Source organism: Rousettus aegyptiacus, unplaced genomic scaffold (assembly GCF_014176215.1).
Source record: "Rousettus aegyptiacus isolate mRouAeg1 unplaced genomic scaffold, mRouAeg1.p scaffold_m13_p_18, whole genome shotgun sequence".
Classification (NCBI taxonomy): domain Eukaryota; kingdom Metazoa; phylum Chordata; class Mammalia; order Chiroptera; family Pteropodidae; genus Rousettus; species Rousettus aegyptiacus.
In genome coordinates, this window is record NW_023416293.1 from 3,277,083 (window position 1) to 3,298,991 (window position 21,909).

The following is a 21,909-nucleotide window of genomic DNA, read 5'->3' on the forward strand; positions in this document are numbered from 1 at the left end:
TATGTAGCGCTGGCCTCTAGTCTTCTCTCTGCTCTTCATCTTCACCCCATCTCTTACTCTACACCGAAGGCCAAGCTTTGGTATAGACATAGAGATTGAAGGACAATTTATTGGCCACAATGTATTATAGCAGATACAACCAGTGTGGTGAGCTGAAATGTTTGGTATCCAAGGATGGGTTCCCTTTTGAACAAATTCCTTCTGAGAGGTCCTGTGCTTCTATCCTAACTAAGAAGGCCCGAGGAAGACAAGTTTAGCTTTGAAACAATCCATCTCTTTTGCTGTCTGTCCCTTTAGATCTGACCTGTCCACGCAGAGAAGTGAAAAGATCTGTGATGGAAGTTCTCCAGCGGGAAAACACAGAGTAAGCCTTTGGGCCCACTTAGATTTGAGGCTATCCCAATTCAACTTGGGTTCTTTGCTGGGAGTAGGGACCAAAACTCTGGCCAAAGAACATCGTTCTGTATCTTTTGAACATATATTTATCTTGGGAATCTCATGAATAAATTTAGAATTTGGGTAATCTGGCTTTCTAACCAAATATCATTCTTCATATCACATCTGAAGGATGTGGCCTTATCTATTGTTTACAGCTGTCATCCATTCTAAATGGCTAGTGTCTATGCGCTATTGGTTGTCCTTTTGACATTTCGAAAATCATCTCTTATGTTCTTATTAGCATACCCAATACCTTCTAAACACAATTTTTAGGACCCATGTGATAGGTAGCAAAACGATTACATTTTTTCATATCCCACTGTTGCACATCCTATATAATGTGTCTTCTTCTATGCAGAGGCGAAGTCCACTTTCCCACTCTCTGAATCTAGGCTAGACTCATGAGTTTTTTCTTTGGCCAATATCATGTGACAGAAGCAATACCGTGCCAATTCCAGCTCTAGGCTTTTAGAGGCCCGGTGCGTTTCCACTTGTTCTGCCAGGATCTCTGCCTTTGCCATGTGAACGAGTCCAGGCGAGGCTGCTGGAGAAGGTGAGACCTCGCGGACCAGAGCTGAGTTGTCCCAGTTCTCCTAGCTGAGGCTCTGGACACGTGTGAGAGCCCACCCAAGATGGACACAGCCGATCTGTCGCTGGCCACGGATGCATGAAGGAACCTAGCAGAAGAATTGCGAAGCAGAGCTCACACTGCTGGCTCTAGTACCGTGAGCCATAGAAATGGTTGTGCTAAGCCTCTAAATTTTGAAGTGGTTTGTTATGTGACAATGGCAGTTGCTAACTGGCACAGTATATATTATTTATCACTCACAATAAAAAGTAGACTTATCTAGCAGTAAAAGCATCTTGAAAAGCAGTGAGATCCTTATCACTGGGATCCCTAAGCAGAGGCTTTGCGATTCCTTTAACTGAGCCTGTGAAATGATCCTGAGGAGAATCTTCAGCGCCGCCATTCCAAAATCCTGCGACACGTGAGTGTCATTCCTCTGTCATTCTAAATGCAGACGAATACATTTAAAGCCACACTGTTCTTTTCTCATAAACAAAACTTCTGTACATTAGTATTACAATATCCCAAGTTAATCAGAAATCTGTTCAGCATAGATTCAAAAAAGCCAACTTGTTCTGTAATGAAAGTGTAATAGAAGTGATAGATTCTGTAACATGAGCATCGACTTCTAAGTCATGGTCATGGCTTTAAAACGTCCCGCTCTTGCTGCTAGACCTTGGGAAATCCTTACACTTTCAACCTTTAGTTTCATCAGCAGCAATTTAGGTACAATAATCCTTCTCCGTCTTGAGACCTGGTATACGCTGATCACATATTCCTTCTAAAGATGAGAACTCAAAATAGATTAAATATACATGCAAAGTGAGGAGACTCAAGTTTTTGAGGAGAATAGCTTAGTAATATATCACCTAAGGCATGAAAGTCCCCAAATAAAAGAGTATCATTGCAGAAATAATCAGGTTAGAACACAAATGATCGACCTGAATTAATGGTAAGATATTAACTGCTGTAAAAAAAAAATTAAACACAAGTTTATACAGAAGTCATGAAAAGACATACGAGTTATTAAAACTTACAAAAGACTAGATGTAAGAGAGAGGCGCTAATGAGGTGTGCAGCCCAGGTGGCTGCTAAGTCAAGTTTCCAGACAAATAGACTTGCTTAATCATCCTCTCGATATTATTTTTCTGAAATAAAGTGAATAAATTATATGTCCATGCCACCAGATTGCATCATGTATATTTCATTATATATGTGTATTTCATATACATACATATTTATTTCTTATATTTAAAAAATGTTTAAATGTTTATGAAAAACACAAAATGAAATATCCTATCTTAGCCATTTTTAAGTGTATAGTTTTCAGTAGTGTTAAGTATATTCACATTACATTCCAGCGATTTTCAAAGACTCAGTGACAGATGACATTTTACACAAGTGGGAGCATCAGAAAGATATTTTAAAGCCTCTGGGTACACGAGAGCTTAAGGCCTTTCTTGAACTGTTGCATCAAAAATGTGGCCAGATAGTGACTCTTATTTTGTAGGAGGATTGTCCTTGGGAATGTTTACACAGAGGCTGCATGACTCCTAAATTGGGTAAGATAATGATTTTTCCAGGTCAGAAATTTCACTGCTTGCTGCTTTGAATCCTGTTCATGCATCCCACAATTACTTATTCAGCTCTAAGTGCATGCTAGCACACCGTTAGGGACCTTGCGCACGAAGTTGAATGCCAGTGGTCCAGTGGGACCGCGATCCCCTGGAATACCTAATTGTGGCTCCCTTTTACAGCCTGGCTTTGTTCTGGCAGACACAGCTATTAAGCTGGTGAAGTTTCTTTGTTCTGTCACCGTGGACTTTGGTCTCATACAGACCTAGGTCCCCAGGTCCACCTCTGCCACTTACTTTCCACACCTGTTTCCTCATCTGGAGATAATAATGCTGCCTAACTCGTATGGGGTGTTGCGAGGGTCCAAAAACGGTGTGAGAAAAGTGGTCAGGATAGACTCTCCAATCTAAATGTCTCTCTAAATATTTGCTCTTATTTTTCCATTCTCACTAACCTTATGGGGTGTCCCATGCATCAACCTTTTCTTCTTCCCTCTACCTGTCACCAATTGTCAGAAAAAAATTGCATACCTGACATTCTCTTACTTCAGCCCTGACTTTTCTAGATAAGGTAGTTTATCTAAATCTGTATGGATGTGTTAAGTACTAACTTCATGTTACTTGTCCCAAGTATGGCCTAAGCAGGAGCTTCCTTGAAGGATACTTTTTTTTTTCTTTTTGAGACCGATTATATCTAACAAATATTTTAAAATGTATTCTCGTTTGTTATTATGAGAAGTTAAGGGAAAAGAAGAGAGTGGGGAGGTAAGGGAGAAAAAAGGGAAAGAGAGGGAAGAAGGCTAGAAAGGAGAAAGGACACTTAAGAGAGAAGAGAAGGTAGGCGGAGGAAAAGGAGGAAGAGCTGATAAACAGAAATCCATACAGAAAGGTTCAGTAGCAGAAAGCGAAGTGAGGGTAAGGTAGAAACAGGGAGAGAGGCAGAGAAAGCTGGAGAGGAAATTGTTTGTATTCTCAGACTTCGCAGAGACTGGGATGCGTCCAGCACGCTGTCTGGCATCCAGTTAATGCGCTCGCTCTCTCTCTCTCTCTCTCTCTCTCTCTCTCTCTCTCTCTCTCTCTATATATATATATATATATATATATATATATATACTGAATAAGAGAGAGCGTGGGAAAGAGACAGTCAGTCTGAAGTGTCACGCCATACTGTCACCATATGATTGTTTTTTGGGCTGTGGAAGTTAGACCTTGGCCATCTCGTCTAATGACTTCCCTTTAAAAGGCTAATGTGCTTTTAAACCATAGTTCATCGCTCCACAACAGTTTATTATTTAACTTTCAGATGTTCCTTCTGAATAGAATCGCCACAGCAGCCAATTAAAGGAGAAATCATTATTTGCATTTTAGCTCCAGGACTCAAAGTAATAAGTACCCACACGGTAGTGGTCAGGTCGACGCAAGCTTTAGATTGTATCCAGCCTGTGAAAGACGATCCCCAACTTGACCTTAACGAAAAGCAGTGGTTAGACTGTCGAAGGTGCTAGGCGTCATGGTAGGGGAATGAGGGAGATGGTTTCAGGCAGATGACAAGTTCATGGCTGTTCTAGTCTTAACCAGATGCCAGTGATGACCCCACTCCATTTAGGCCCTAAATAGGGCAAGCCTGGCTTCGTAGGGCACACTGACAGCTCTGACCATTGGGTAGCAAGACCTGGAAATAGGCCCTTGCCTCTTCGCCTCGGGTCTGGTGAGCCCAGAGTAACATTTAGCTCCCAGGCCTCGGAGAGCTGCCACCTGACCCTTATGCTACCGGGCCAGCTTGTTTGTCAGGCTTTGCAGCTTGATTTTGGGTTTCTGTTCCAATTCCCTGCTGGAGCTATATAATCCATCACTTGCTGGCCGAGACCTGGAACCTCTCATGGGTTTCTGCCTTCCTATCATCGTCCCGCATCTTTCAGTAACTAATGCTCCCCAAATCGAGAAGGACCATCATCATCTATAATCCGAGCGCCCATCTGACATCCATCACTGCCTCCTCTCGGAAGTGGTTTCACCCAACCCCGTCCTTATAGAACTGGCCACTTGAGTATTAAATCACCCACATAAGAGTTTGTTTTGCCAAGCTTAGATTTGGTCACCTGTGCCTCTGTTCCTTCCTGGCGGAGTCTGATTCTCCTATCCTGGCTTCTTTCTCACAGCTCTAAAGTTAGCCTTTTTGTTTTTCCCCTATAGAAAAAGCACCCTCTGACTGATCTGTTGTCTGCGTGATCCGAGGCTTACCAGATGGTGTAGACTAGGTCAGCTTCTCAGGGACATTTCTCTGCTTCATCACCATGTACCGACTAATGTTTCCCTTCCAACTAAAAGGACATTAACAATATTGTGACACCTTTGCTTACAATTTATAGGTATATCTTTGGGGATTAGTACAATGAAGTTTGAACATTATCCACTTATACTTTTTTATTCTGTTCCTGATATAGACTGGAGGTTTGGGAAATGACTGTTGATGACTGACTGATTGACTGATTGAATGAATGAATGAATGAATGAAAGTAACTTAATAAGGTTAAAAAAATTGGGAATGGTGGCTTTAGTGCTTGTGAACAATTAGCTAGTATTTTATGAGATGGTTGGTTCCATTTTCAGTATGAAGTATTAATGAAGAAAAAGTAGTAGTTTTATCATGGCCTAGATGATTTATTTTTAATTAGAGGAAGTATTTGCTCTGCAGTCACATGTGGTACCTTGCACTGTGGTAAGTCATCAAATACATCATGCTCTTCTCATGAGGCAGGGTGAGCAAAAGGATACGGATGGTTTTCAGAAAACTCAGCTATATTGCTGTGAAAATAATCCACTAATGATAAATCATTTATATAAGATAACATATTATCATTATGAGAAACAAAGTTCTAAAGAACAGGAAAATCTAATGTTACGGTCAAGAAAAAAATTTAATTTGTCTCTCCTAACATCATTCCCTAATATTATTCTCTAGCTTTTTATCCTGACCTATGGCATGCATCTGAAAAAGTAGTTGGAACATGTCCCAAATTTTAATGCTTACAGTTTTTTAGATTGTTTCTTATCTCCTGCATGAATTTTAGCTTGCATTTTATAATGTTGGGCCCTGCCTTATTTGAGGAAAACCCCTCTTAACATCTCAAATGTAATTTTCTTGAATTTTTCATTTCCCTTATTTGCATGAATGCCTGGGGTGCTCCAGATACCATCCTATTGGCGGATTTATGTCTCAATGCCTATTATTATTGTTGTATTTTTTGCCGTAAGGAACATTGCTGACGGTGCCTTATTTCGTTTGGCCCGTAAATGCTGATGCTGCCATCCTCGGGGTCAGAGAGAGGTCATGGTCTGTTCTAAAACATAATCGCTGGCTCCACCATGTGACTGTGGTTTAATTAGTCCCCCAGACTGGCGTGGAAGCACTGAATCTTATTGTGGAGTGGAGCCCGGAGAGAGCATCTGTTTTGGTCCCCTTACCTTCTGGCAGGTGGATTCCAAACTCTTCAGGAGAGATGGCTGTTGGCATGGAATTGGAATGATCATGTGTAAGACCTGCAGAGATCACAACTCCACGATCTCTCTTTATGGATGATTTTTAGGTTTCCCATCTTGATAATTAAGAGTTTCTCTTTCTGTCTGTGGAAATAAATCCTATTTTAATAAATTCGTCCTCTCTGATTCTGCTCTTCTTTGTATGGAATACAATAGAGCAAAACTCCTGCGAGAGAATGTCTTCTATGCTTCAAGGTTAGAATAGAACCATTTTAGTTTTCCCTTCTTTTTGTTAGACATTGGGGCTTAGTCTAATTATTAATCAATTAACTGGTATTAGTTTCTCTTAGTTTGCTGTGAGGTAGGTTAGCAAAGCATTTCAGCGCGCAGGCTTTAGAACAAGTCTCACCTGGATTGAAATTCTGACTTTACTACCTATCAATCAGCTGTATAACCTTGGCAAAGTTACTAACCCAAAGTTAGTGGGTTATTAAGAGGATTCAGTGAATGTAAAGTCCTTAGTTTGGTGCTTGACCTAAGAGGTGCTCAGTTAAGGTTAACTGATATTTGCTACTTGATGGCCACTAGGCAATCAAGGACTCTGCTATCATATCCCATCTTCCCAACCTTAATAATTCATCTGATGTTTTTCGATCTTTCTCTGTTTAAATTTTGCAGACAATTCATCCACCTTTCTTGAAAAAAAAATGGCTTTGCTACTTTATGCTTTAAGAACTTGTAGGGTTGCACTGTTAGGATGATAAAATTCTAGAAAACACCTCCTTCGGGGCACTTGATGTGCCTGTCATCAACAAGTTTCTGGAGAACTGGTAGCGTTACTATCTTCTTAGGCAAAGGAATCTTATCAGGCACCGCTTGCCTTAGGAAAAGGCCTCTCATTTCCCTCTTGGTTAGGAAGAGACAGTGCCTCCTCCTAGTTCTTTGATGGAATTTACAGACAAATCCCAGGAGAAGGTAGAGCCCTGGTATTTCATACTCAGTGCTTGGTGAATGATGCAGCATTTCAACCTTCATGGAGCTTACATTTTAGTGAAGAGGTTCAGGCAATAAGCAAACATTTGAGTAAACAACAGCAAAGTCCATAATGCCATGTAGATATATGTTATGAAAAAGCAGGATAAGTAGATAGAGAATGGCAGGCTGGAGGGCTGCCGTTTATAACAGCTTGTCCAGGAAATGCCTCTCTGATGAAGTGATGTTTGAGCGGAGACTTGAATGGAGTGGGAGGATGTGTTCTGTGCATATATGGTGGAAGAATGTTCCAGGCAGAGGGGATGGCAAATTGCAGAGACTCTGAGGCAGGAGTATATAGTATTTGAGAAAGGGCACAGGGGATAGTACAGTTGGAACGTGAGTTGGAGGGTGGGGATGGTAGGAGATGACATCAGAGAGATAGCCAGGGACCAGACTCTGGAGGGCCCAGTAGGCTATGGTCAGATTTGGCTTTCATCCTAATTATAATGGGAAGCAATTAGAGGGCTCTGAGCTGGGGTGTGAAGACCGCAGTGAGGCGGTAAGGAGTGGTCACATCTGTTTTGATATTCACACCATCTATATTGATTGGTTGGAACCTATGCCATTCTAGTTGTTAACTCTTTTTAATTTTATCCCTGCTCTCAAGATAGAGTAGACAGGATTTACTGATAGATGGGCCATGCAGGGTGAGAAAAAGTGAGGAGTTTGGATTAATGCTGAGGACCGGGTAAATGAAGATGCCATTTATTGAGAGAGAGAACTCTGGAGAAGGTTCATGGATTCTTTTGTTTTTGGAAGAGCAGGTTAAAGACTTCTATTTTGAACACTTTGCCTTTAAACAAGTGCCAAGTAGGCAGTTAGAAAGATAAGTCTGGAATTCAGGGGAAAGGTTCAGATCAAAAACATAAATTTGGAAGTTATCAGCTTTTACATATTATTCTGGTTACTACTTCTGTATAACAAATCGCCTCAAAATTTAGCAACTTAACACAATAATTTTATTAGATTCACGGATACTGCACAGCAGAAATTTGGGAAAGGTATATTATCTCTTCTTTACAATGACTAGGTTCTCAGTTGGGAAGACTTTGAGTCTTGGCTGGGGTGACTGGACATTTGGGGGTTGGAATCATCTGGAAGCATCTTCAGGCTTATGTGTGGCAGTTGATTCTTCCTAGAACTGCTTTCTGAGTACCCACATGTGGCTCCTTTATATGGCATGGAGGCTTGGGACCACTGAACATTTTGTGACAATTGAATTTCTTACATGGCAGTAAGCATTCCAGCGATAGTGTTCAGTGAACAAGCGAGGCTGTCTGGTCCTTTATGGCCCATCCTGGGAAGTAAAAGAGTCACTTCTGTCGCATTCTGTTACAAGTGAGTCACTAAGATTGACCTATGTTCAAGGTAAGAGAATAAAGACCTAGCCTCTCAATAAGAGGAGTGTTGAAGAATTCGTGACATGTTTTTCAGACTATTATATATAGTATTTGAATCTTTGAGACTAATCGAAATCACGTAGGGAATGGGTATAAAGAGAAAAGATTCAAAGACTAAACCCTGGGACACTCATTTTTGGAGAGCAGGAAGACAAGAAGGACCCAGTAGAGAGAATGGGGAGTGGCCAGTGAGGCATAAGCCAAGTGCAGAAGAGTGTGTCAGTTAAGAGGGGCGACCTGAGAGGTGACCATTGGCTTTGCTAACGTGGAAGTTACTGGTGACCTTGGCCAGAGAGATTTCCAGAGTGTGGTAACTGGATTCTTCAACTCTCACCTCTTTGGCTGCCAGCCCCGAGGTCCTGGCTATGTTATCTCCAGTCCCACTTCAGGACTGAGAGAAACGTATTGGCTTCGTCGGCTTGGTTTTTGTCACCACACATGGCCGTGAAGTCTTTTGCCAAATGTTTCAATGCCGATGGCATTTATGAGAGAAAACCACCTATGTTTTTCGTGTTCGGATTTACTAAATAGCTCTAGTGGAGGATTGTATCTCTATTATAGTGTTTGACCCTAAACATATTTTTGAAAATTCCATTTATAGCAGAGCTTTTGTATGTAGAGATTTAAATAAGATATTTAAAGATAGGACACAATAGGCAAGATCCATTGATAAACAAGTGCGAAATATGAGTCTGTGAACCTAAGTCTGTTTACCTACGTAAACGTATCCTAGATGAGGAGGGTTGGTTGTTTTTTTTTTTTTTAACCTTTTCAAGGGATTAAAAAAACTGAAATAAATATGAAGAGGGAGGAGTGAAAACAACTCCCATGTTAAAAACCATGCCACTTCAGAATCCACTGAATGGTTGTACAGAAATAAAACATTTGTTTTATTGATTTTTAAAAAATACTTTAAGTAAAACTGAACCTGTGTTTATTATACGTATGTCAATCCTTGGCATGTTTGCTTTAGCAGCCACTCCTCAGCCAATGCCTGTTCAGCTCTGTATCTTGGGGGACAACACGTTCAGGCTCTTTCACAAACTGTGTTGGTGCAAATGGGAGATTCGAGGAGGGAGGGGGATCTCCTCCCCGTCTCTGGCAGAGGCAGCTTCCCTGTGTTCTTTGTACCTCCTCTAGGCTCCAGCTCCCACCAGCCTGGATGTGTAGGTAGGTATGTGGCGGGGTAGCCGTTGCCACCAATCTGTGGGTCACCTCACTCTCTCTTGTTTGTTTCCTCAGCTATTCTGGTGCCTGTGTAACCATTTCCCAGAATTAAGGTTCTTCTGGTTTAAATACATGGATGATTTGTTTTTCTGGTTGGACTCTGACACATCATCTATGGCTTTTCCTCTTCCGCCTTGATGTCAATTTCTAGTGTCAAATATGTGAATTAACAACTGTATCCCACTGCTTCCTGGTACAACGAAAAGGAGTTGGATTTACAGAATTTCATAGATCTTTCAGAATGCACTTGTATGGTGATTAAAACCATGGGCCCTGGCATGAGACCAGCTTGGTGCCGACTCCCAGCTCCTGTGTCACTTGCTAGCTCTGTGGTCATCCACAAGTTATCTAAGCTCTCTAAACCTCCGTTTCCTCATCTTGGATGTGGAGATGACAATTTTTCTATTTCACATGGTCGTGATGACCGAATAGGATACTGTGTTCAAAACACTCAGGGCAGTATTTAACACATTGTGAGTATTCTGTGAAAGAGGCAATTATTAAATTACATAGTCAACTTTTTCCATAACATAAGCCTTTGCAGTAGGTATTCCACATGTCAGAAGCCAGATGTGAAGTGAGGTCAAGCATTTGCTGGCATTTTATCCTCAGTGGGTACTAAGGCATTCATTTGCAGGGTCAGGATGTACTAGCTGGGCTGAAAGAGAATGTGATGAAATATCCTCATGTTCCTATAAGCCCTGCTGTGGTATTTTGTCCTGTTCTCCATCACTGACCCTATAGTTATTCTGGAGTAAAACATAGCAAGATAAGAGAGGGCTAGTTGTTATAAATATTAATTGATGGATTGATCCTCCAGTTCTAAGGCCAGAAGTGGAGGATTATTTGAAGAGAGCTTGCGTTGAGGACTTGCCTTAATGACTCCTGTCTTATTCTTTTTGCTCTCCTATTTTCCTGTCTGTTCTCTTCAGAAAGCTCAGAATAATTTCCAGCACCTTCATAAAACTTTTTCTGATTATTTCAAACAAAATGTGTTCGCAATGGTATAAATGTACTCTCCAGGTCCCCAAGCAGAATTTCACAAAGAAGACCTCCTCCAGGCTCTCTTCCCAAGGAACACCCTGCCTCCAGCACTGCGGGGCTACTGGGCTGCCACTTTCTTTGGCTTAAGATCGGTTTCATTAACAAGCATGTTCACACTTCAACTAGAACATTTAAAATAACATCCGCACAATGTGTTTAGTGTCTAGTTAATTATTAAGTCTCTAAGCTTGAATTATTCAAGAAAAATTGATTGGGTTCAACCTCTTTTTTTTTTTTTTTTAAGTAAAAATGTTCTCCCCTCTACTCTCTAAACAATGTGGTAAAGGTTATTATGCAAACGTCAATACTCTGGACTGTGGGTGGTACCCTAGTGCTAACAGAATAAAGGACTGGCAGCCTGGCTCTTTTATTAAAAAATAAAGGTATCTCACATACATCTCATATATTGTACTTCCATTGTTAATTAGGACTTATGGAGACCTAACATGTTTTAGGCTCTCTTTTTTTAAATTCTTTTTTATAGTTATTTACAGCATGGATAAGTAGGTATTTGGAGCCAGTTCTGTAGTATAAAAGCAGAAGAAATTGCTTTTTTGTTGTTGTTGTTGCTACCCTACCACATGGTCAAATGCAAATGTTAAAATGTCTTGGCTTCACAATTAAAAACCGTGTTGTTGAAAAATATTTGTTGATCTGGGATATTTATAATAGATTGCTAAGTGAAAACAGAAGGCTATAAAACTGTCTTTTATTATGTATCATTTTGTTCAGATGCATAAAAAAAGACTTAAATAATAAACTCTAAAACATTAATGATTGTGTTAGGATTAAACTTTTCTTTTTGCTTTCCTATTACTTTTCTTTTTAATTAAGTTTATTGGGTAACATTGGTTAATACAATTATATAATTTTCAGGTGTACATAATTTGACATCTGTATATTTTATTGTATGGTTACCACCCAAAGTTCAGTTTCCCTCAGCTACCATATATTTGATCCCCTTTACCCACTTCGCCCTCCCCCTACACCCCTATATTTGACCCCCTTTAACCGTCTATTACTTTTTTAATTAGACAATACACTTAAAGATGTCATGGCTAGAAATGATTGATCTTTTTTCTGTTCAAAGTCTCACACATACATTGGAAATAATGCTGTCCTTATTTAAGGTACGCAATTGTCGATTTTGGCAAGTGTAGATTCTGCAAAAAATTCAGTAACTTGAATAATTTGTTAGCATTCATTTGTAGGCTTCTAGACCTTCAATTCTAGTACATCCGCAGCTTCCATATTAAGATTTTAAAGAGATGCAACTGTGGGCAATAACATAGGACTGCCCCACAGGTGTTGGAAAGGACTAGAAAAATAATTGTGTTTTGGAGAAAGGTTATAAAGGAGATGGCAATTTTGAGAGGAAAGGACAGAAATGCAATGACCCAGTTTAGGGATACATTTACATGTGGGACCTTCCGTGAGAAATTTGTAAGAGAGCGCTTCTAAAACCAAGATTGGAAAAACCTGGAAGGCCTTAGGGGCGGTAGCTATTGAATGACTTGCCGTTGCTGCCCAGTGTCTGCACTGTGCCATTGGATTACGGGTGGGTGTGTGTATGCGCGCGCAAACGGGAGGTAGGCTCGCTGAGAGTGTGAACTGTCTTGACTTGCTCCTGGAGCTGAGACCCCTGTAGGAGGTAACCTTGCCTGGGAATAAACAGGCAGCAGCTGGAATAGTTCCGGAGAAGAAAAACACTGTGCTCCACGTAGGGAAACTTTTGGGAATAGAGACGGGGAATTCTATCCTTCGCATACACACACACACACTCATGACTTGGATGGTAGCGCATACAAGTCTGTCATTGTATTTGTCCTGGGAAATGACACAAGACGTGGTGTAATTAGACACCCAGGAAATGATTACTCCGGAGTGCAGGAGGGCTGAATCTGGGAGCAGGTGAGGGCGGTGAGGGCGGCACTGTTACAGCTGTGGGAAGCCTAGCGCCCTTAACGAACGTGCCGCTCAGGTGGTGTCACTGAGGACGAGGAAGCCCCGCTCTGCGATCCGCACCAGCAGCCTCGGGAACACGGGAGCGCGGCGAGGCGGGGGCGCCGTTCCCAGCCCGCGCCTGATCCTCCCGCCTCCCGGTCCTCCGCCGCCGCGGCCTCCCCAGTCCTCCCGTATCCCTGCATTCCACGTTGCGGCAGCCGCAGCCTTGCGGCCCAGGCGGTCCCCACCCTCCGCTCAGGGTGGTGCCGGCGCCCGCGCGCCTTCCAGGGCCTGGGCTCGGCGCGGCCGCGGAGCGACCCGGCTCGGCCCGCGGGCCCGGCGGGGGCGGGGCGGCGAGAGGCCGCGCGTGCGCGCGCGCGCGTGCGGGGAACGCGGGCCGCCATATTGGTTGTGGACGCGGCGGCGAGCCTCCGCCTGCGCGCGGCGGGCCGGGGAGCCTCGCGGAGCCCAGGGCGCGGGCGCGAGAGGACCGGGAAGGCGGGGGAGGGGCGGGAGGGAAAGGAAGGGAGTGGCTGCGAGCCGGGCTGCCGCAGCCTCTGCTCTCCGCACCCGCGGCACCAGTCCCTCCTCCGGCGCCTCGGCCGCCTCCCTGCTCGCCGCGGAAAGATGCCCTTAACCCAGGGGTGTGAAGAAGCGGGAGAAGGAGCTGCCGGAGCCGCCCGCGCCACCGCCGCAGCTGCTGCGGTCCGTGTCCTTTGAATCCCGAAAACCACCCCCCTCGCCAGGGCGTCGGGAGCGTCGGCGGGCGGCCGCGGTGCGGGTGTGGGGCGACCCGGCTCTCCGCCCGGCGCGGCCCAGGCCGGCCGATCAGCGACCACCGACATGGAGCGGGCTCGGGCGGCCAAGTAGCCGCTGCTCCCCGAGCCCCGGCGGCCGGTGCCGCCCGCAGCCCGCGTTTCCAGCCCCGGCCGCGCCGCCAGTCAGGCCCCTGGGAGAAACAGGGAGAAAAATGAAGAGTTTGCCTTCCAATCCGTCGGACATGGGACTAACTGCAAAGCCTTAAAAAGCAGGAGCTCGGGAGGAGAAAGGAAAAGCCTCCTCCGGGCAAGACTTGGCGTGCTCCGGGCCGAGGGGCTGCTTCAGGGACTCGCCCCCTCCCTTCCCGCTGGAGAAATTGCCGCTGATGCATCATCCAAGCGGTGGTTGGGAGGATTTGCAGCCGAATTTTTGGTTTTCCCTCCCCCTTATATACGTTCTGGCTTTTTCCTCCCTTTTTTGTTTTCCTTCTTCCCGGGAAGTGAATTGCTGATGCAAATCGGACTTAATTCATTAATGATGCAACCGGATTCGTTTCAGGATTATGTTGCACGAATTGAATTTTGAATGAAGGAGAAGAGTTTTTTTTTGTTTTTTGTTTTTTTCTTAAAGAAGTGTCGACTCTTTGGTTCGTTGTACTTTTAATTATTATTTTATTTAAATATACGACTTAATTGTATTATTCTTTAAAAATGTATCAAATATATATTTTATGGTAACTCTCCCTCAAAATATATGTATATGTGCGAAATTGAAGACGCTTCAATTAAGTGAGGGTACCGGTGTGTTGGATGTTTAATTCAGCACCGGCATTGCATGACAGTTGTTTGAATAACAAGTGGTTTATTTTTAAAACCACACCTTTTAAAATTTAGGTTTAAAGAATCATAGTAAAACTCGTTAATAATAACTTAAAGGAAAACCAGCAGAAATCGAAGCAACATGTCTGGAGAAGTGCGTTTGAGGCAGTTGGAGCAGTTTATTTTGGATGGGCCGGCTCAGACCAATGGGCAGTGCTTCAGTGTGGAAACGTTACTGGATATACTCATCTGCCTTTATGATGAATGCAATAACTCTCCGCTGAGAAGAGAGAAGAACATTCTTGAATACCTAGAATGGGGTAAGTCTGTATTTTTGAAAACTCTTTAGCTGGACATTATGATTTAATTGTTAGAGTTATCACGAGTGAACTAATTACAAAAATAGTGTATGTGATATAGTGTATGTGATACACAGCAACTTAAACATATATACGATAAAAGAATAGACACCAGATATTCAAGATAGTTTTTGAGTTTTTAATAAATATTTCCCCAGGAGTACAAGCAGACTACTCAATTGTTGCCATGATTTCATGTGGAATTTATGAGGAAGAACTTATGTTTTTAGGTCAGCAGTAAGAGCTTTTGAATAATTCTGTGATGGGCAAAAATGGATGATTGTTCACATTGCCTAATGCGCGTGGTGGTAAAACAGACATTCAATTGAAAGGTATTTATTAGTGGAAACATTCCTTCCCAGAGTTTGGAAATCACTCTGGAAATGGGAGGAGATATTAAAATACCTTACGTCAACGGAACTTGAAGGTAGTTATCAGTGGGTTTTATTTCATTTCTCTATAGTACAGGCAAAGGAACTACTAAACATGGACTTGCCGCAAATTGTCATGTTTGTAGGATAACATGACTTAAATGTTTAAAAATTTCGTGACAGTAGTTGAGAGAGAATGTTTGGGAGCAGCTCCTGCCTGAAAGTGTGATTTGCTCTAAATTTAATTCACATCTAAACTGGTTAGGTTTTTGTCTTCCTTCTAAATATTGATGTGAATTTGAAGACCTACTGTAGATCAATGATGAAAGCAAAAGTTCCTACGTGACCTTCAGGCTTGAAGACTTGGCTTAAGTTCTTCTGTATCCATTGTGCATTTGAATATCCAGCTGTTCTCTATGGGAATAGGTCATCACCCAGACCTATTTTGGTTAACATTGGCTTTTGGAGGATATCAGCCAAAGTAGTACTGTATTTTATACCTTTGGAATACTAATAATTTTAGTTTATTGGAAAGTTTTGATTCTAAAATGTCTTTGTTCCCAAGGAAAGCTTCATTTTCCTCAAGTGAAAGTCAGTTGGTGATTATTTTATTTTTTTATTCTTTTGAATTTGAAATATATTAAAAATGAGTTTGTCAGGTAAATCACTCATTAAAGATTCCCTACAAATCATGACTAATTATTCAGTTTGCCAGTATCACAAGTTTTCTAGCAACTTGGTGTCATGAAGTTTTAAAAAAAATATATATATATATGTGTATATAAATGTGAATAGGATGATTTTTTAAAACAGACTTCTAGACTCTTACTGGGAATAAAATAATTTTAACCATATTTCAAGTGACTTCTTGAGAACGAGACAATTTTGACTTTGGTACTGGTTTTGAGTCTTTTTATGTGTAGAGTAAAATATTTTGTAACATTTATGTGTTTTACATTCCATGTTTTATAAATTTAGAAATGTTTAGTTTTGTTTGTTTGTTTGTTTTTGAAGATTTACAGAAAAGTTTTTGGTACTTTTAGAGTTTTAGTTCTCGAATTATGGTTCCAGTAGCGACACTCTATAGTCTATGGTTGTCGTTTAATATCCATTCTTTCTCATCTGTAAAATGATGGGAGAACTTTTTGTATCAGCAGTAAATAAAATTTTAAAATTACGATAAAGGAGAAAACCATATGTTCAGTTGCCTTTTGGTATTAAGAGTTTACCTAGTAGTTTTATGCTATAAAATATTTTGTCGTATGGTATTATCAGAATAATTTGTGTATATTTCCCACTAGATATGTTTTCTTGGACTTATTTATATGTATTTAACTTCAGCCAAAATAAGCCATAAGTCAGACAAGAATTTGGCCAAATACACTTTATTTTCATTGACATGTTTTAAGTAATTTTAAACTAGGAACTTTTCACAGTTTAAAGCAAATTATTTTAGTAGTATCTTTCATATTTTGTCTTTTTAGATATCTGATATGACATGACAATAATGTGCAGTCTTTTAAATAAACTTCTGTTGTGTTTCTCATAGAGAACAAGAGACTAGAATTTTTAAGGAATTATTTTGCACACTTGGTGGCTAGGCAGTGTCTGTTAAGTCTCGGGTATTTTTAAGTTCGGAGTATGAGGTCTTGAGAGTGGGTGTTATGTCAACCACAGAAGTTGTGGTAAGGAGTAAGAAAAGATGCACAATGGAAAAGCTATTGAGAGATGTATCATAAGTAGAAATACTTACCATTTTTAAGTTATTCGAGGATTTAGGCTATTTAAGAATGCCTGTGTCTTCATTTAAGTATTGAAATAGATCAGCTGTTCTTCATGTATGAATTGATTACCACATTTTGGGGAAATGCCGTTTTTCTTTCTCATTGTCTAACATATGTATATAAAACATGTATGTTGTATATATAATGTTATATATATATATGTTATATATATATAAAACAACTAGATTAAGGAAGTTTTCCAGATAGTGAATGGAACGCAATTTAACTTTTTAAACGTTATTTATTCCACCTGGTATGGAAATTTACAGGGATCGTTGGGGTTAAATTAGATAATTTAGATTTGCCTTAGTGATAACAATTTTTTAGTTTGAATTTTAAAAAACCCAATATTTGCAACAGGAGGGCAGCAGTAGTAAAATTCTCTGTAATTTATACTGTATATTTGCATTTGGCTGTTTATATTAATGAAAGTGTAATCTAGATATGCCTTATTTTGATGCTGATGATAGGCTACTTTTAAAAATGGAGTTATTCTACGGCCATGCTACCCTGAACAAGCCTGATCTTGTCTGATCTTGGAAGCTAAGCAGGGTTGGGCCTGGTTAGTACTTACTTGGATGGGAGACCACCTAGGAAGACCAGGTGCTGTAGGCGTAAAAAATAAAAAAATAAGGAATTGTAAACTGACAAGCTCCTTGCAAACTGTGAGGTCAACCAAGGATTGCCTCGCATTAAAAAAAAAAAAAAAAATAGTCAGCCAAGATTCTGTTTGCCTTGCTTTATGTTCATCAATTTCATTTTATTTCTAGTTGTGGTCCATTTCATTTTTATATTGGTATAGTTAATTGTTTTGTTCATTACAGTATTATGGCAATGAGAAAACTGATTAATCAAAGTGATATATAGAGATATATATATGTGTGTATTGGACAGCATTCCTTGCTCTTGATGCTAATGGCTTGAGGGAGGAAATATGTAGAGCTCTAGAGAGGAAGAGGGGATTAAGGGGATTAAGCCAATAAGCGGTAGAGCAAGGGGATCAGAGGGCCTGAAGGCCGTAGATATATATTTTCCAGTTACATCCAATAATATTTGAAAGCTATATTTTGTCTTCTTTTTCAAGTTGTTGAAATGATTATAGTGTATATTTGTTTATAAAATTAGAGTTTTGATGTCAGTAGTATAACTAGAATAAATTACAATAGAGTTGTAGAAGTAACAATAACTTTGACATTATAAACTGATTTGCTGGTTATGTCTGAATGAGTACATTCTTCATTAAGTTGGCTACCCTCTACTTTGAAATAGGAAATTGGAATTTTAAGTAATTCTTTACCAATTTATTAAAAAATAGATGTAAGATATTACTCAATACAAAAATAAAATCCGAACTATCTGTATATGGATATCTGGTTTTTGATGCTTCCTTAATCTTGGACTTTGTAACATTTCATTGAAATTATTCTTAAATAACAGTAATTTTATAACTGAGTCAGTATACACAAACAATAGTCTGAATGATTAATAAACTTGTTACTAGGGTACATGAGCAGGTACCGTGGTTTAAACTTTTTCTTCCATTAGATTAGTTTTAAAGATTATATTTTTTTCTGTGTGGGTCAATTAAATGAGGTGACAATGGCTTGATTAGAAGGATCTGAATCTTTTCTAGGGTACTTTTATCTTCACTTCTGCCGTTCCTCATTATTAGCTTTTTTCGAGTAGACTTTATCAATCATACCACATTTTCAAAATGTTCATTTAGTGCAGATAATTAAGTTCATTTTTATTTAAGTCCTCAATTAGGATCTTTATAAATTTCATCAGAAATATAGGTTGGGCCCCTATTTCCTTTATACTAGCCGCATAATAGTCTATTCTAAGAACAATACTAAGTACAGTGATTTAATCTAACACAATGCTGGCACACTTAAAAGCATGTTCACGAAGTGGTAGCTGTTGTTTTCCCATTTCTTTTCCATTTGTTTTTAAAAACAAAGTGCTCTATGAGTGAGAACAGGGATGTCAAGATTAACACTTTAAGAATTTTAGGAATTTATGTATTTCACATACAAATGTAAGGCATACCTTAGCATAGCAATGTAAAAAGAAATGGCATAATATGTTGCAAATTTTATGAAATGTCCCATAATTCCTGGGACTTGATTAACATTACATAGGAAGCCCAGATTGTTATATAGTGAGAATACTGAACTTGGTCCAGATTAATATTTTATTGTGCTACTCTCCTATGGCAGTCAAAAGTTTTCTTCCAAAACCTTTTCTCCTTTGATACACTTACTGCCAGTATGTTCTGTAGGTAGCTCATTATTTTTCATCTCCTTGATTTTGTTAGGTTTTAAAATCAATTTACTAAGTTCCAACAGCATTTAAAAAGTTAAATAGACTAGAACAGAAAATATCAAGTACATCACGTATTACAAAGACTAAGTATCGTTATACAAAATTCTTGTGTTTTGTATTTCTTACTGTAGATTGGGATCAAAAAAAGTTTGAATTAGTGTAGGTGGAGCTAAAATATGTTGACCAAGAGCAAAGAGGTTATAGACATAGTTTCCTTTTTCAAAGAGCGCACATGATGAAATTAGGATGGATTTAAGAATTTAATGACGAGAAGGAGTTGAGGTAGGGACAAGAAACTTGGAGAGAAAGAGGGAGACTGGCAGGAGGAGGATGGGCGAGAGGAAGAATAAGAACACGAGCATGAATGTGCTGTTTTCCTGGGTCGCTACTGCAGCCTGACCTGTGAATGAGTGGGTATTTTTAATTTAGAAGAACTTAATGGACAGAGGAATTAGCTTTACTCCTTTGTATTGTCTTAGCTGGTTCATTTCCCTTATTTGTCATTTTTCCTCTCCTGACTTGGGGCTCTTGGATGTTGACTTCATTGATTGTCAGAGTTGTATAACCTTGAGCAGGAGGAATAATCCTATGACCTATAGACATTGGTAGTAGTTTTTTGGTTCTATCTTCCAATTATTTGGATGAACGCTGGAGTAGATGTAGATGAGGAGGATTCGCTAGTTCCTTAGACTTTCTTATCCCTTGTTACTCATGAAACTGCTAGTGAGAATGACTTCCAGTTTTCACTGAAGACCAGGAATTGCTCAGCTGCTTTTGCTGTATCAAGAAGTTTCTTAATGAATCAAGAAGTTCTTTCCATGATGACTTTTGTTTTTGAATGACCTCGCTTATAGTATAGGTCATCCCGGACATAGGAATGGCTGCCTTCTGTTGTCACTGCATATAAAATCCTTTCCAAATCTAGGGGATTTCCTGTTCTTCCCCATTGATACTGACCAGAACTCCAGGATTGCTCTTCCTCGCCAGTTGCTTGCTGCATACTTCCTTTCTGCAGCGTCCACTTCTTTTCCCACGTACTAGGCGGGGAATGGCTCGCCCTCTGTTGTCTGACTCGCCCTGCTAGTGCTGCTTTATCTGTTGCTATAGGAGAGCAGCACTTTTGCTTTCATGGTAACCGGAGGCAGGCAGGAAAACCCGGCTCCCCACTTTCCAACCTCGTTATTTGCCCCTTCATTCTTCCTCATGCGAACAGGTTGCTTCTGTTTTGGAATCAGGGCTTCTTCACTCGAGCCTCCCTCCTCCACCTCCCAATGCTGCAAAATATGTTCTGGAAATCCATGGGAGATTAATAAGTGCTTTGGGGATGGTGGTGGGAGGGAAGTGTACATGGCTGAATAAATTTGGGAAACTATTTTAAGCAAAATTATACATTGAAAATACTGCAGGTGTTCCTAGAATTTATAAAGTTTATATGATTCTGGAATCTTTTTTTTTTTTTTTTCATGGAGTATCTGGAAAATGAATGGCTACTAGTGTTCCATGGAACACCCATGGAACACCCTTTGGGAAATGCTCTTTCAGTATGAGGTCATGGTGTTCCTTGTATCAGGGTTCTAAGAAATAATTTTGAGGGAAACTTTGGGACACTGTGAGGTTTGGAGAGGGAATCCAATCTGAGAAAGTTATATTTTACTTAGTGGTTGCGGACTTTTAATTGTCTTCTGTTATAGTCATGCGAACTGAAAGATAAACTGAATCATGACGGAGTAGCAAAAGAGTGATGCTGGTGAAAATTACATCTAGGAAAAGCACTTTAAAGGAGAGTAAAATTAGATATAATAATGAACCAGTACTGTTGACCTATAAAATCCTTGGAATTACTGAGTCTTATTTGTGACATTTTCTTGCTCTAATTAAACTTACTTTTCAAGTGTAGGCATTCATAATAAGTACCGAAATTCTCACTTTATCTTTTGCAGCTTTAGTTACTATAATTGTAACATGTTGCAAAACTATTGTCTATCTGAAACAATTTAATTCATTACTTAGTGACATTTAAGAGGAAAAGATCGTGGACTTAGGCAATTTCAGACTCCTTTGTGTTAAGTATTATTTTGTCTAAGGTTACAACTTTTAGCCAAGCTGCTGTTCTCAGACTTTTGGACTGGTGTGGGAATTCTACTTATTTATAACATTGTATCTATGAAGCTGTGGTTTCAGGTGCCTGCACTTATTTATATGTAGTGCAAAGAAACCAGAAAATACAATCTTTTTATTGAAGAAAAACCATATATAATTGGTGCTGTTTCAGCACTATGTGAACAGTTAGAACTCTGTGATTATTATAAACTTCTATTCTGAGTATTAGGGTTGCAGATAATAATACTAGAGGATAATTCAACTTAATTGTTAAAAGACAAATAGCTTAGAGGTGGATAAATTAGTCTTTTTTTCTTTCATGCTATACATTTATTTTTCTCTTTAATTCTTCCCCATCACAGTGTTCCTCTCACTCACAGTCTAATTATGCTCAAAAGTACTACTTATGTGGATGAAAACAATCCTTTCAGAATACATGTGAATTAGTTCAGTCATGTGCAATCATTTGTTAACTTTCAGTTTTACTTAAAATTGCTTACACAGCACTGTAGGTTTAATCAATTAAAAAAACACCTATTCAATTTGCTCTATTCATAGTGATAAAGCTTAATTAAATTTACGTAGAGTTTCCATGGTGAAGATCTACAAGTGGAATATCTTAACCCGAAATAGTTCTGTTTGAACACACCAGTCAGGAGCAAGGGCTTTAGATTCAGACGGAC

At 40.0% G+C, this 21,909-nt stretch overlaps 1 protein-coding gene and 1 pseudogene across 14 annotated transcripts in view; both read left to right on the top strand.

Annotated features, from left to right (window-relative positions):
- Positions 1-13,215: 13,215 nt before the first annotated feature.
- CDC42BPA (CDC42 binding protein kinase alpha) overlaps positions 13,216-21,909 on the top strand; it is a 214,874-nt gene continuing 206,180 nt past the window's right edge. For 8 of the 14 annotated variants that reach the window (XM_016157423.2, XM_016157428.2, XM_016157425.2 and 5 more), the window contains exon 1: positions 13,216-14,607. In XM_016157423.2, coding sequence (XP_016012909.1) covers positions 14,430-14,607 — 178 coding nt within the window. In that variant the 5' untranslated portion in view covers positions 13,216-14,429. The remainder of the gene's footprint in view (positions 14,608-21,909) is intronic. The other 6 variants (XM_036235382.1, XM_016157435.2, XM_036235386.1 and 3 more) reach the window with 2 other exon arrangements.
- On the top strand, positions 17,294-17,416 carry LOC118613451 (annotated as a pseudogene).